The following is a 16,668-nucleotide window of genomic DNA, read 5'->3' on the forward strand; positions in this document are numbered from 1 at the left end:
CTGTATGAGGCAGGCGGCAGGCGCTGCAGTACGGGGGGGAGGAGAGGGAGCTCGCTCACCTCCTCGTGTTGCGGGCGCCATCTTGGCTTGCACCGCCGGCTCTTCTGACGCTCTCTTCTTAAAGAAATCCGCTGCGGGATGCGGCGTCACCGGCCTCTCCTGGCTTCTGGACGATCGGGTTGCCTGTCCCCGTCGTCCCCCCATCCTCCGGTAAGAGCTGGCCCGCTGATTTTATGCTTGTGTAGCCTGTGTAATGCAGCGCTCCCTAACTATGCGTCCACACTCTTCTGCATCCGGGCACGCCCCCCCTCTATGCTGCCTGCCACTATTCTGATGCTGCCTGCCTGATGCCACACATCTGCTGCCAGTTGCTCCATCTGCCTCCTACCATCTTTACCAGGGACTGGAATTGTCCGCCACCTCCACACTATATCATGGTGCCACTCTGCGGGGTCCTGCTGCTACTGATGTCACCATCACATTATATCATTGTGCCACTCTGTGGGGTCCTGTTGCTGCCACCTCCACACTATATCATTGTGCCACTCTGCAGGCTCTTGCTGATGCCACCTACACACTGTGTCATTGTGCCACTTTGTGGCCTGCTGCTGATGCCACCTCCAAACTATATGATTGTGCCGCTCTGCGGGCTCCTGCTGATGCCACCTCCACACTATATCATTGTGCCACTCTGTGGGCTCCTGCTGCTGCTGACGCCATCTCCACACTATATCACTTTGCCACTCTGCGGGCTCCTCCTGCTGCTGCTGATGCCACCTTCACAGTATATCATTGTGCCACTCTGAGGGCTCCTGCTGCTGCTGCCGCCACCTCCACACTATATCTTTGTGCCACTCTGTGGGCTCCTGCTGCTGCTGATGCCACCTTCACACTACATCATTGTGCCACTCCGTGGGCTTCTGCTGCTGCCGCCACCTTTACACTCTTATCATTGTGCCACTTTGTGGCCTACCATGTTTCCGCCACCTCCATAATTTGTCATTGTGCCACTCTATGGCCTACTCATGCTGCTGCCAACTGACCGCTGTCTCCCTGGAACACCCGGTGATTTCCATAATAATGTTTTTACCCTCCACCGCTCTATGGCGTTGCCACTATGTTTGGTTTTTCCCTTCATTTCATCTGCCAGAAGGATGAAAAGCTTCAGGATTGATAGCCAAAAGCAGGAGTGGATACAGAACACACAGGACATGCAAGTATCCCATTTACTGCTCATCTCTTTTCTGGATCCACTCCTGTTTGTTTTTGGCTTTAGCAATACTGATGGATTATTGAAAGAAGACACTGACGGATGAAATGAAGGGAAAAATGATCAGTGAGATCAATGCAGAATTACTGCTGACATCCTCTGCACTCTTTTGGGGGGCTTTCCACATGTATCCGCGTGTAACAGAACAGGTTCTGTCGTAATCTATGGAATCATCTGATGTCAGTGTGAAAAGAGTGCACTCTGTGGTGTTATAGTGGGATTTTGGCCCTCAGCTCAGTCCTTTCGAGCTGGTACAGACCTAACCTCGTCAGGCTGCATTCCCGCTTCGCTTATTTGGGGAAGTTGGCCTCTGTAAGTGCACATGGAAGTGAAGAGTGAAGCGATTCTAAGAGCGGCGGCTGTCATGTGCATGTCATACTAAAGCACAGCATTGTTTGAAGACCAAACCACGCCCCCTATGCATATTTAAGCATGGCACAATGTTCTGCAACAACCTGCAGGCTCTCTGCAGCCAGGAAATACCTGTTTTTTAATGTGATTCGTCATGATTCGATACAGGTCGAATAAAATTTTTTTGAAAAATTTGGCGGATCGGGACAAACCGAATTTTAACATATTCACCCATCTCTAGTTATCATTTCCTAACCACAACAGGAAGGAGGGTTATAGTCCGGAATGGATATTGGAACTTTCCTTTGTTACCAGGACTGAGGTAAGTAACGGTAAGTGGTTATGTTACAGGGCACAATAGGGAACCTCTAGTAATCTGCATCACTGGGGAAGGGACCTCCCATCTCTATAGATGGATCCACATGGGAGGCGCCTCTAAGATGCCTCTTCTCTTTCTACATGAGCCTCGCATTTCCTAACAAGGCAGAACCTGTTATATCGGTGGTTCTATCCCCCAAGCACCTGACTATAATGTACGGGTCAGTCTCCTCAAAATGCTGGAGATGCCATAGGCCGAGGGGAAGGTCCTACAGATATTCCGGGACTGACGCTCATTGATGGGGGTTTGGTGACAAGTGGAACAATTGCTGAAAGAGATTCTAAAAATCAAGGTAGATCTTTCCCCGGGATTGGTACCACTAGGAATGGGTCTCCTAGAGGTCCCAGCTGAGGAGCGGACTATAGTGTCCCATGTGACCACCACCGCACTTACCTCCATTGCCCAACACTGGAGGTCTACGCCGATACCTGCCTCTACAGAACGGACTCATACAATAATAGTCATTGTTTAATGGAAACATCTACATCCGGGGCTGAGGGAACGCAGAATAATTGTAACAAGAAGCGGGAAAACTGGACCCAGTCTCCATATACTATCAGGACACATTGAGCTGCCGTAACAATGACTCGTTATAAGACAGAAATGTCCCAATAACACGAGAGGCTGTGACTATAGTCTCAGGCTGAGACGTCACCATTATCCGGGGAGGCGGAGACTTCTCCAAGGGAATATGTCAGGTTTGTCCTGCTGCTCTTTTCTATAGATTTGTTATTATTCTTCTCCTTTAGGTTCTCAGATAATCCCTGAGATATGTATAAAACGTGACTGTATGTTATAGAGAGACCATGTATGTAACTCAGATCTGTGAGATAGAGAGGAGACGCCTGGTGCTGTGTGCATTGGTGATGGATGATACTGCACACAGGAGTCTGAATACTTTCCGTATCCACAGTAGATAAACTATATACAGCCGGCATCAGCAAAACCTATCCTAAGGAAAGATATCCAATCAGAGGGCTCCAAGCTGGTAACATTTCTTATACTATGAATATTAACATCACTTCTCCCCTGTGTGAGTTCTCTGATGTTTCCGAAGATTTGATCTCTGACTAAAACATTTCCCACATTCTGTACATGAAAATGGCTTCTCCCCTGTGTGAGTTCTCTCATGTACAGCAAGAACTGACTTCTCGCTAAAACGTTTTCCACATTCTGCACATGAAAATGGCTTCTCTCCTGTGTGTATTTTCTGATGTTTAACAAGTTGTGATTTCTGACTAAAACATTTCCCACAATCAGTGCATGAAAATGTTTTTTTCCCCTGTGTGAGTTCTCTGATGATTAAGAAGAGCTAATTTCTTACTAAAACTTTTTCCACATTCAAGAAAACAAGAAATGTCTTCTCCGCTGTGTGAATTCTCTCATGTACAGCAAGAACTGACTTCTCGCTAAAACGCTTTCCAAATTCTGTGCATGCAAATGGTTTCTCTCCTGTGTGAGTTCTCTGATGATTATCAAGAGCTGGTTTGCTGCAAAAACATTTAAAACATTCGGTACATTAAAATGGTTTCCCCCCTGTGTGAATTCTCTCATGTACAGTAAGAGCTGACTTCTTGCTAAAGAGTTTTCCACATCCTGCACATGAAAATGGCTTCTCCCCTGTGTGAGTTCTCTGATGTGTAACAAGACTAGATTTGTGACTAAAACATTTCGCACATTCAGTGCAGGAGAATGGCTTCTCTCCAGTGTGTTTACTATAATGTGTAACTAGAGATGATTTGCTGCTAAAACATTTTCCACATTCATTACATGGAAATGGCTTCTCTCCTGTGTGAGTTCTCTCATGTATAACCAGTTCTCCTTTCTGGGAAAAACATTTTCCACATTCAGGACATGAAAATGGCTTCTCCCCTGTGTGAGTTCTCTTATGTATGACAAGATAAGATTTACGTCTGAAACATTTTCCACATTCAGAACATGAGAATGGCTTCTCTCCTGTGTGAGTTCTCTTATGTATTACCAGTTCTCCTTTCTGGGGAAAACATTTTCCACATTCAGGACATGAGAATGGCTTCTCTCCTGTGTGAGTTCTCTTATGTATAACCAGTTCTCCTTTCTGGGAAAAACATTTTCCACATTCAGGACATGAAAATGGCTTCTCCCCTGTGTGAGTTCTCTGATGCGTAACAAGTTGAGATTTCTGACTAAAACATTTTGCACATTCAGGACAGGAGAATGGCTTCTCTCCTGTGTGATTACTATAATGTATACCTAGAGATGCTTTGCTGCTAAAACATTTTCCACATTCATTACATGCAAACGGCTTCTCCCCTGTGTGAGTTCTATAATGCGTATCAAGAGCTGGTTTGCTGCAAAAACATTTAAAACATTCGGTACATGAAAATGTCTTCTCCCCTGTGTGAGTTCTCTGATGTACAGCAAGAGCTGACTTATTGCGAAAACGTTTTCCACATTCAGTACATGAAATTGGCTTCTCTCCTGTATGTTTTCTCTCATGTCTAACCAGACAGTCTTTCTGGGAAAAACATTTTCCACATTGAGGACATGAAAATGGTTTCTCCCCTGTGTGAGTTCTCTGATGTTTAACAAGATAAGATTTACGTCTGAAACATTTTCCACATTCAGGACATGAGAATGGCTTCTCTCCTGTGTGAATTCTCTGATGTCTAACTAGATATGATTTGCTGCTAAAACATTTTCCACATTCATTACATGAGAATGGCTTCTCTTCTGTGTGAGTTATCTCATGTCTAACAAGATATGATTTGCTGCTAAAACATTTTCCACATTCATTACATGAGAATGGCTTCTCTTCTGTGTGAGTTCTCTCATGTCTAACAAGATATGATTTATGTCTGAAACATTTTCCACATTCAGGACATGAGAATGGCTGCTCTCCTGTGTGAGTTCTCTGGTGTATAACAAGATGAGATTTCTGACTAAAACATTTTTCACATTCAGGACATGAGAGTGGCTTCTCTCCTGTGTGAGTTCTCTGGTGTATAACAAGATGAGATTTCTGACTAAAACATTTTCCACATTCAGGACATGAGAGTGGCTTCTCCCCTGTGTGAGTTCTCTGGTGTATAACAAGATGAGATTTCTGGGTAAATCTCCTCTCACATTTCAGACATGAGAACTTCCTCTTATCTCCAGGATTTCCCTCCTCTGAGGAAAGATGTGACTGATTATCTTCTACTTCACCACCAGGAGATGAGGGGGGACGTCCATGGGAACCTCTTGTACTTTCATCTCCTGAAAGATTTAGTGAAGAAATGAAAGTTGTGAGTTTCCTTTCTCCTAGTTACAAGCAGAAGTAAAGGGAAGGGTCAGTTATGGATAGAAAACTCCCAACATCTTGTATTGCTGATACAAATTGGCCAATAATTTTACTAAAATAAAACTACTAATAATAACTAAGCGCTAATTAGAAATAATGAAATCCTAGAAACCCAATTCTACGTCTCCCAAGTTTCTGATATGATAAATATATATAATAGATTGTATTATACTGGAGATGATGTCTTCTATATTTTACTCTTTCCATGAAATCGATGATAAGAGACTAAAATGAAGTCCCGGTGGTCGTATCTATTGGCAGCCATCGTGTCTCCAGGTTGTGAGAAGTTTCCAGTAATGTGTCTGTCAGGGAAGTGAAGAGTTAATGTAGACATAATATAGAAACGCTATCAAGGAGAAGTAAATCCTCCCCGGACCCGGACACTGACTGATAAGAGAGCAGAAGCTGCCGGTTACACGGTGTCTATCACCAGGAGGATCTATGCCCCTAGTCACATGTGTAGTAAGATTTGGGCACAGAGCCCCTGTGATGGGCGCTTTGTATAATAAGGTTTGATGACTGAATGGGAACCAGATGACCCCTAGAAGTGCAGGATGTTTCATCACTTGGGGCCAATCAGCCTCCCGTCTTCAGTAACGGCTTTTCCCAGGATTTCTTGGCTGATAATCCTGCACGTGGGAGTCTCCGGCTCCTTATTGACCTCCAGAGCCATTAATGAGGTCAGTCCCCACTGATTAGTAAGACAGGGGCCTCTGTGATATGGCCTTACACTGTCTCACCCCCCCCCCCCCTGCTCTCTCAGCACTAAGAATACAGCAGGAAGTGCTGAGGAAGCAGGGAAAGGGGGAGAGCCCTCAGGATCATTAGCATCATTTGAAAAGTTGATTTTTAGAAGGAAGGAGGTCATGGATAAGAATATAAGAAGATCATCGCCTGGTGCCTGGATCGATGAGTAAGTGTCACTGCTAGAGATGGGCAAATCGATTCTAAAGATTCTAACTTTGGTTAGAATTTCAGGAAAAATTCGATTCGTCACGAAGCCGAAGTTTATGCTGATTCGCGGGAACGAAGTTGTTTTTTTTCCATTTTTCTGCTAAATGGGCGCGAGAACAACGTGTTACATGGGGCAGAGAACTCTGGGAAGGAGAAAGGAACACCCCCGATGACATCTGCAGACCTGTAAGCCAATCAGCGACCGGCAGGCTTATGTGATGTCACACAGTGTTACAGGGGACATTCTTCATAACTGGAGCCTCTGCTCTATTATTATATATATTACATATAGTGTAAGTGTATACGGTATATACTGATAGCAGCCACTGATGGGGTGAGATGTCAGTGTGTACTGAAGCCATTGGGTCATTAACATATCTAAAGGCTTTGACCAGTAAGAAGCCGCCATGAACCAGGTGTGAGATTCCCTGCACACACTGGGGTCTATCCTGAGAGGGTCTTAGGGTGGAGTTATAGGTGTTGGGCAGGGACTACACACAGGGATATTTAAGCATGGTAAAAACAGAAATCACCCTCTTCTGTCTCTTTTTTCTATCTCAGCACTTCACACTTCATGTTGTAGCGTCCAGCTGCTGCTATTGTGCTGTGCGATTCTTGCTGCAATCCCTCGCTGTTCTCTAAGGGGGGATCTGTATACCCCAAATAACAGTTCTATTTAGTGACAAAATCGAATAGGAAGAAATCTGTTTCACATTCATGCATCTGCTGTAGTGATTTGTGGACCTCTCACTGGGTGTCAGTTGTGGGGTATCTGTAAAACGCACATTCCCATACCTTTTGGGGGCTATACTTTACAGCCAGATTTACGCGTGAAATCCACGTAGTTTATAAACCACTTTGTCAGACAGAAAGGTGGCAGGTGGAGCAGGCAGAGGTGGCAGCAGAGTAAGGGGATGTCGCAGCAGGGGTGTCTCTGTGAGGCCAGAACTGCCGTTGTCATCTAGCGGCAGTGTGTTGATCAACAACCCCAAGGTTGTTGAATGGTTGACTAGGTCATCCAATTCCTCAAATATAACAGCTGACAACCCCAGCCTAGAGTCTGTGGGTTCCTCAGATACAATAATTAGTTGGCATGGCCCAGGAGCAGGTCAGCGGCCCTCACCTGTCCTCAACCAGCCTCTATCCTGTTCCTTTCCCACAGCCAGAGAGCTACTAGGTGGTCTGGGCTCAGTGCCACTATTCAGCGAGGACGAAGTGTTTGAGGACAGTCAGCAGCTGCTTTGCAGTGAAGAGATGGGGCAGACTTCCTCCGCTTCCTGCAGTAAGCAGGCGGTGCATACTGACACCAGTGAGGAGAGTAGCAGTGACTGGGAAGCCGGGTGTAGCAGGGGATTCATCATCGTCGGGCGAAGAGAGTGTCAGATACACATCAGGCAGCAAGTTGCTACTGTGGCCGTGAGTAAGCAGGGTGGCAGCAGTGTGAGAACTGGAGCCAAACGTCCGCGGGGTAAAAATCCCGACTCGCAGGTCCAAGTAAGCAGTGGCACAGGGGCTCAGCAAGGCAGCGGCGGTAGTAGTCGCTCAGTACAGAGTGTTTTGGCGGTAATATTACCACCTCGGCGGTGTGGCAATTTTTTGTAAAGACACCAGAGGAGCCGAGCGTGGGTATATGTCGTATCTGCGGGTGTGTCCAGGGAGCTAACCTTGGCCCCATGGCCCTGCGCCAACACATGCAGCTTCACCATCTAATGGCCTGGGAGAAACGGGTGTCAGATGTGGTCCATCCTGCAGGTGAAGCAACAGCAGCAGCACCTAGAGGCACACATGCTGTATCAGCAAGTCAAGGCTTCAGCACCTCTCCTGAAGGGAGCCGTTTGTCTTTGACATCATCTCCCGGTCCAGATGCTCCTGCTCCTCACTACGCATGGCGCGGGCAGTCGTTGAGCGAGGCGATTACAAAGAGACAACTCTATGCGTCCAGCCATCTTAAGGTGCAGAAGCTGACTGTGCTCTTGTCGAAGTTGTTGGTACTGCAGTCTCTCCCTTTCCAAGTCGTGGAATCTGCACCCTTCAGAGAACTAATGGCTTGTGCTGAACCGAGATGGAGAGTTCCAAGCCGCAATTTTTTTTCCAAAAAGGCACTGCCAGCCCTTCACCAATATGTACAACAGAAGGTGGGCCAGTCCTTCAGCTTATCAGTTTCTTCCAAGATGCACGGCAGCGCGGACGTGTGGAGCTGTAACTATGGTCAGGGCGAGTGCATGTCCTTTACAGCCCAATGGGTGAATGTGCTTCCGCCCAGCCACGTCAACAACTTCCGCAAGAGACGCCACTTTCTCCTCCACGTTGTCAAACAGCTGCTCCTGCGCCAGTGTCTGCCTCCTCCTTCTCCACCACCACCTCAGCCTCCACAAGTGCTTCTCCATCATACCACATGTGCAGGGCACAGCGGTGTCACGCAGTTCTACACCTGGTTTGCCTGGGTGATCGAAGTCACACAGGGGAAGAACTGCTCCGCGTCATGCAACAAGAAATCAATGTGTGGCTTTCTCCGCGACAACTAAAAATCGGGACCATGGTAACAGTCAATGTAAGGAACATGGTTTTCTCAGGCCCTTTGAAGAGGCCACGTTATTTGTCAGTTGCCAGGACTGCGAGATGAATAACGTCATTCCACTGCTTCATGTCCTGGAACTCATGCTGCAAAATCTGTCTGGTCAGGGCACTGGAAAAGTGGAGACTACATCTCATGGCCACATGAGTCCGGTGGGGGCTGAACTGGAGGAGGATGAGGAGGAGGACATTGGAGCACAAGCAGAGACTGGTGAAATCAGTGGTTTTTCCATTTAGATGAGTGAAAGTGAAAGAAAGGAGGAGCAGGAGCATCTGGAGAAGGTAGAAGATGAGGCAGATGACCCAGAAGCACCATGGCAGTATACTGTGGAGATGGAGGCCAGGAGTCCCTCAGAGTCACTTGCGCAGTTGGTCCACAGCATGCTACTTTGCCTAATTAGTGACAGCCGAATAGTCAACATCTGCCATAGGGATGACTTTTGGCTCTCCACCCTCTTGGACCCTCGCTACCAGGCAAAAATGTGTGACTTTTTTCCAGCTGCTGAGAGGGAGAAACAACTGGCATACTATAGAGAAATACTGAGCACACAGTTGGCCACTGCCTATGTGCAACATTGTCCATCCTCTGTCAGGTCTGACTGAGGGATTCCTGGCAGTCATCGCTCGAGTACTACTGCCACGGCTGCTGTGGGGAGCTGGTGGGGGGGGGGGGGTAGGAGCAGTAGCAGCTCCATTAGCAGCAGCTTAAGTCTTGATTCCTTAATGAGCAGCTTCCTTCACCCGCCTAGTGAGGAGGGTAGCCGCAACCAGCTGCAGTAGGACATGCAGCAGACCCTGCACCAGCAGGTGATGGCCTACTTGGACAGCACTTTACCACCTCAGGTAGAGGATCCCATGGACTACTTGGCAGCCAAACTTGATGCGTGGACATAACTTGCGGAGTTTGCAGTAGAGAAGCTGTCCTGCCCGGCCAGTAGTGTGGCATGAGAGCGGGTGTTCAGTGCGGCGGGGGCCATCGTTCAGGCTTGGATGCGCCAGGATTTCAACTCGCCAATGCCTAATGTATCAGATTAGATCAGCCATGAGTCTGGGTTCTAACTACCTGCCTCAGCCACTATTCTGATGCTGCAACCCACCTGATGCCACACATCTTCTGCCAGTTGCTTCTTCTGCCTCCTATCATCTTTACCAGGGACTGGAATGGTCCGTCACCTCCACACTATATCATGGTGCCACTCTGCAGGCTCCTGCTGCTGCAAATGCCTCCTCCACACTATATCATGGTGCAACTCTGCAAGCTCCTGCTGCTGCTGCTGCTACTGATGCCACCTCCAGACTCCACTCTGTGGCCTATCATGTTGCCACCACCTCCACACCTCTGACCTCATGCTGCTGGTGCCACCTTTGGAGTTCTTTTTTGTCACCTCCAATCTGCTGCTACTGATGCCACCTCCACACTATATCATTGTGCCACCCTGTGGCTTTCCCTGTTGCTGTCACCTGTGGGCTCCTGCTGCTGCCGCTACCTCCACACTCTTATCATTCTGCTACTTTGTGGCCTCCTGTTGCCGCTGCTGATGCTGATGCCACCTCCGCACTCTCCACACTTGTGCCACTCTGTAACCTACTCATGCTGCTGCCAACTGACCGCTGTCTCCCTGGAACACCCTGTGATTTCCATAATGCTGTTTTCACCCTCCACCGCTCTATGACGTTGCGAATATGTTTAGTTTCCCCCTTCATTTCATCTGCCAGAAGGATGAAAAGCTTCAGGATTGATAGCCAAAAGCAGGAGTGGATACAGAACACAGAGGACATGCAAATATCCCATTTGCTGCTCATCTCTGGATCATATTGTGGATCCACTCCTGTTTGTTTTTGGCTTTAGCAATAATGATGGATTATTGACCGATTGAAAGAGGACACTTAGGGACGATATGGAGGGCAAAATGATCAGTGACGTCAATGCAGAATTACTGCCGACATCCTCTGCACTGTTTTGGGGGGTTTCTACATGTATCCACGTTTAACAGAACAGGTTCTGTCGTCATCTATGGAATCATCTGATGTCAGTGTAAAAATAGTGCACTCTGTGATATTATAGTGGGATCTTGGCCCTCAGCTCAGTCCTTTTGAGCTGGCACAGACGTTACCTTGTCAGGCTGCGTTCCCGCTTTGCTTATTTGGGGAAGTTGGCCCCTGTAAGTGCACATGGAATTGAAGAGTGAAGCAATTCTAAGAGCGGCGGCTGTCATGTGCGTGTCATACTAAAACACAGCATTGTTTGAAAACCAAACTACGCTCCCTAGGCATATTTAAGCATAGCACAACATTCTACAATGTTTTAGCAGTGATGGCGAACCTTTTAGACATGGAGTGCCCAAACTACAACCAAAACCTAGTTTTATGTCGCAAAGTGCCAAGATGACAATTTAAGAATAGTTTTGGACCGAAAGAAGAAACCTTGAGTCATGTCTAGAAAATTTTGTGCTGGGGTGAAGGCCTGGGTTCCCATAGAAAGGGCTCTGAGTGCCGCCTCTGGCACCTGTGCCATAGGTTCGCCACCACTGCCCTACAGGCTCTCTGCAGCCAGGAAATACCTGTTTTCTAACGTGATTCATTATGATTCGATTTGTACCGAATCAAATTTTTTCGAAAAATTCGCGAATCGGGATGAACCGAATTTTAACAAATTTGCCCATCTCTAGTCACTGGTTTATAACGCTTCATTTTGTTGGAATGTACCTTACAGCACAAATCTTGATAATATTTCTATAAGTGTTACCGTATGCTACAAGTCTTGGACCCATTTGTTCCCGTTACCTTATAGCACTAATCTTAGTAGTATTTGTGTCAGTCTGATGATACACTACCAGTCTTAGATCTATTTATGTCACTGTTACCTTACACTGCTAGTCTTACAAATATTTGCATTGCATTTACCTTACATTACCTATATTTACATTTACATTACATTTACCTATATTTACATTTACATTACATTTACCTATATTTACAATTATTTACATTTACCTTACATTTACCTAGAGTCTTCCAGCCCCAGCCTAGCCCCCAACAGAATGATCCAAAAAGAGAGAAAAACAAGAGAGAAAATTTGTGGCTCCAATTAATATCATAACTTTATTAAATATGTTAAAAACATATAAAATTTAACCAAACAGTTTCAGGGAGAAGACAATCCAGGCAGCGTGTCCAAAAAACAGTAAGAAAAGCTCAATAAAGATTTATGTGCAACTTTATATATACTGAAATAAACGCACAATACAAATGTGACAATGCCAGGTGCAAAGAGAAACAAAACCCCAAGGAAAAACACCAGGGTACAGTTTGACAAATCCCTCACAGGTATTTGCGTGACATAATTACATCATAGTCTGGCAAACATGTGTATACCTCTACGTTGGGAAAGTTCCACCAAGTTGAACATACATCTTTATTGAGTTTTCTTACAGTTTTTTGGACACGCGGCCTGGATTGTCTTCTCCCTGAAACTGTTTGGTTAAATTTTATATGGTTTTAACATATTTAATAAAGTTATGATATTAAATGGAGCCACAAATTTTCTCTCTCGTCTTTATCTCTTTTTGGATAATTCATATTAGTTCTGAGAGTTGTGGACGGTTTCTCTGATTACTGGGCCATGGCTGCCCGATACAATTCCCGCATATTGCTCTGGGTTTCTCTATAGGTATATATATATATCAGCTCCCAACAGGTCCATACCCGCGCTGTGGGCGGCGCTTTCTATTACCAAGGGGGTATGCAGCACCCCTGCAAAATACAACTCCTATTAGATATAATAGGAAATCATTGAGACTGATCTACTCCGTGAGCCCCTCCAGTGTCTATAACCAGTAATGCAGCCGGTTAATATCTGCTTGTATTGTTGGGGTGGAAAGTTCTAGGTCTTTCCTTACTGAGATGGGATAAGAAGCACAAGGCTTACAAGCCCAGACACAAGACCTACAACTAAGGCCTGCAGGATTCACCTTCATGGCCTGCCCGGAGCACTGCGGAAGCAGCTCCACATCCATCTCCAGCCTGAAGCTCCCTATACCAAGCTGAGAGGAACCTTTCCCGAACACCGTCCAACCAGAAACCCTGAACCAGTTTCTCTGTTTCCTGCTGCTGCTGCCTTTCCACGTTCTGGAATAAAAGGAACAGTAAGTTTATGTCTCTCAAGTAATCAAGGGAAACGCCATAGGACAACCATTTGAATCTTCAGGCCTGGGACATCTCTCTGGTGAATTTCTCTGATTGGATCCACTGCCACCCGCGCCCCCCCCCCCCCCTGTTGCCCCCCCATACCCGCTGGTGTGAAGGGGAAATTAATTACAAATACTAGTGATACGCCACCATTTGTGATTATTACCGGGATTCTACGCCAGCGTTCTGGATGAGAAGCCCCATTGTCTATATGTGATGATGAGATGATGGAGGAGTTTAGGTGACCTCACACCTGCTCTGTCCTCTATAATCAGGAAGGTCTCCTCTTACCTGGTGATGTGAGGGGCTGGTGGTCCTCCATCATGATGTCCTTGTACTGGTCCTTGTGTCCTTCTATATACTCCCACTCCTCCATGGAGAAATAGACAGTGACGTCCTGACACCTTATAGGAACCTGACACCCACAATGACACAGTCATCACCCAGACACCTCCCTTGTGTTATTGCACAATGTCCCAGCATTCCCGGCAGCGCTCACCTCTCCGCTCAGCAGCTCAGTGATCCTGGAGGTAAGTTCTAGGATCTTCTGCTCATGTATCAGTGAATGAGGTGGAGGCTCGGTGATGGGGCTCTGGGTCCATCCTCCTGACACACGGGGGGTCACACACTCACCAGACGACTTCTTCACTACTGTGTAATCCTGTGTATGGGGAGACACTGATCACTACATAGATCCTAAGAATCCTTCACCTCTCCAGTCATTTCCCGCTGTTATTCCTAGAGATAAGAGCCGTGTCCTGGGAGACTCTCACCTCTCCGGTTATCAAGTAGATCATCTCCAGGGTGAGATCTTGGATCATTGAATCCTTCTGGTTCCGGTCCTTGTACATGCTTTGTGGGCCATTCTCCATCATGATGTCCTTGTACAGGTCCTTGTGTCCTTCTATACACTCCCACTCCTCCATGGAGAAATAGACAGTGACGTCCTGACACCTTATAGGAACCTGTGGTAAAAGCAAATAGTCTGCATGTATGTAACACCCTATCCAGGATGAAAGAAAGATGTGCTGAGCAGTATGTGGGGGGAGCCTGTCCTCCTTGCAAATTTAGAGTAGATAGGACTCCAAAACCCCCACTAAACTCCACTTTTATTTTACAACAGTTTATGTCTTTTTTTTAAATGAGAATTGTAGTTTTCTTTTGTCTGCATTGCACATCTATGTATTAAATTTTGAAAACTTAATACACCTAAGTCTTTGCTTGTAGCCAGAAAGACCTTAAAGGACATGTACCATCAGATTACCGAAGCACAAACGATTATTACCTACCTCTCTGTCCCATCCCCAAGTGTAGCAAGCTTTCTTTCTTATATCTTTGCATGGCCACATTTCTTAAAAAATAATTTTATTGCATATGCAAATTAAAGGATATCTACCATTTGATATGATGCATTATGAACCAAACATACCTTGAGACTTCTGCAGCTACATTGATGCAGGAATATATCTTGTTTAATCCCTGAGCTGAGTGGTTTTGCAGAAAAAACTATTCTAATATTCAGGACCTTGGTAAAACTGGGTCAGGCTGTCTGTCTACATAAACACATTACACACAGAGCTTAGTCAAGACAGGACTAATAAACCAGAGCTGGATGACTCATACACAGCAGCTGGGGGATGGTGCAGCAATTGATTACTTCTGCCTTCAGGCACAACACAGTGATTACATCACTCTCTGGTGCAATGCAGAGCAAAGGAGCAACAGAGCTTCATTATCATAATTTTATTATTGTTTTATCAGCAAAACCACTCAGCTCAGGGATTAACGAAGATTTGATCCTGCATCAGTGTAGCTACAGCATTCTCTAGGTATGTTTTCTTCATAATGCATCAAATCAAATTTTAGGTTTCCTCTAACCTGTGGTGCTTTGCAGAGAACCACTTTGCTCTGCCGTAGTATCTACTATTTGTGCCTCAGGGCGGCTGCCATTGCCCCAGGAGTGTTTTGAGAGACGGTGATGTCACCATTTTTAATTCTCGTGCTGGGCAGAAGGCAGTAGCGCAGGGAGTGTGAAATCTTGCACATGCACAAGGATGCACCACACTGCGCTGCTGGCGAGCCGCCATCTTTACCAATATCCATTTTGAATCCTTCACACAGCACTACATACTATAACATTGTGGTACTGCAGGGATGTGCAACACCCCTGCCAATGTGCAGGAAGAGGAGTGTTGCGAATAAGCCCCTCAGTCTGTGTCTCTTCTTACAGGTGAGCGGGCACAACTCACCCCAGGGATTATACAGTCCTATAGAGGTAATTAGCAGTGGTCGACCCTGCCTGTACAGCAAGGGTTAAGATATGTAATGATTGTTACCCAATGATATTCTTCCATGTGAACTGGAGTGTAAATGGTCATTGAGCCGCCACCTGACCAGGGAATAACAAAACCCCTGGACAGGAAGGGGCAAGGCCTCTTGAGTTCCAGAAATCTCTTAGAGCTCTTAGAGGAGCATCTCTTGGAACCCAGCTCTCCCTAGAGCAGTGGTTCTCAACCTGTGGGTCGCGTCCCCGGTGGGGGTCGAACAATCAAAATACAGGGGTCGCCTAAAGCCATCGGAGCCACGATTTTATTGCATTTTTTGGCACAAATACAATATTTTTGTACATGGTTTGGGGGTCACCGCAACATGAGGAACTGTATTGCGGGGTCACAGCATTAGAAAGGTTGAGAACCACTGCCCTAGAGAGCACATCATCCATCTGAGCAAACAGAGAGAGACAGTGTGACGCACACCTTCACTGCTACACACAGAACACCCAGGACAAAGCTGCAGCTTCCATATCTGGACACAGCTACCTCCCAGCCTGCACCTACTACCAGGCTGGTAAGCCAACTCCTGAGGATCACTCTCTATGACCACTCCAGTAATCTGGAATGCTCCTGTATCCGGAATCTGTAACCAGATAGTTTGGCCCGTTGCCTGCAGTTGTTCTAATAAAGAACCGTGAGTTATTTTGCACAACGTTGCCTCTGTCTGATCCCTGGATACGGCTGTTACTACCACGGGCTCCCCATCCATCACCCAGGGACTCATCCTACAGACACTCAGGGGTTGTCCCAGGGAGAAACCATTGCATCAGCCTCTCCCTCCATATTTCTTGCACACACCACCTGCTGGAGACCTGCCAGGCTGTAGGTCAGTCCTCAGGTCCCCATACCAAGTACCGTGACATCAGCGTGCCCTAGGCAGCAACCGCCAGCCACTCCGTTATTCTGGAGAGTGCCGATTGTTGCCATGGCAGCCTACAGTCTCATAGAGTCATGGATACTGATCTCTAGTAACCTGCCAATGACTGTTAGAGATTAGAAGTAAAATTGCAATATATTCTAATACAGTCGTATTGCATTATATTGTATGAGCGATCAGACCCTCCAGGGTTAAAGTGCCCTAGGGGGTGTGAAATAATAGTAAAAAATAAAAAACATATAAAATAAATTTAGCTTTAAATCACTGCTCTTACCTTATAACACATATAAAAATAAACAGTAAAAAGCATAAACATGTCAGGTTTCCTTACACCCCAAAAATGATAAAACATTATTCCCAGCCGTGAACACTGTGATGGAAAATAACCGCCAAATGTCCGAATTGCCACTTTTTCTCCAT

General features: G+C 46.3%; 4 protein-coding genes across 4 annotated transcripts in view; 2 read left to right on the forward strand and 2 right to left on the reverse strand.

Annotated features, from left to right (window-relative positions):
* Window positions 1–16,668, forward strand: part of LOC140119779 (uncharacterized) — a 654,457-nt gene that overhangs the window by 433,865 nt on the left and 203,924 nt on the right. The gene's annotated exons all lie outside the window — the stretch shown is intronic.
* LOC140119822 (uncharacterized) overlaps window positions 1–16,668 on the forward strand; it is a 661,039-nt gene that overhangs the window by 353,086 nt on the left and 291,285 nt on the right. The window lies entirely within an intron of this gene.
* Window positions 1–16,668, reverse strand: part of LOC140119734 (uncharacterized) — a 71,074-nt gene that overhangs the window by 15,460 nt on the left and 38,946 nt on the right. The window contains 2 exon segments of the mRNA XM_072139090.1: window positions 3,023–3,282; window positions 3,370–5,066. Of these exon segments, the coding sequence (XP_071995191.1) occupies window positions 3,023–3,282; window positions 3,370–5,066 (1,957 nt within the window).
* Window positions 13,361–13,999, reverse strand: LOC140119953 (oocyte zinc finger protein XlCOF29-like). Its single transcript, XM_072139389.1, has 2 exons — window positions 13,812–13,999; window positions 13,361–13,699 (listed from the first exon to the last, which is right to left on the reverse strand). The coding sequence occupies exons 1-2, from the start codon at window positions 13,962–13,964 to the stop codon at window positions 13,478–13,480; spliced, it is 375 nt and encodes a 124-aa protein (XP_071995490.1). The 5' UTR covers window positions 13,965–13,999; the 3' UTR covers window positions 13,361–13,477.

This window comes from Engystomops pustulosus, chromosome 2 (assembly GCF_040894005.1).
Source record: "Engystomops pustulosus chromosome 2, aEngPut4.maternal, whole genome shotgun sequence".
Lineage (NCBI taxonomy): Eukaryota > Metazoa > Chordata > Amphibia > Anura > Leptodactylidae > Engystomops > Engystomops pustulosus.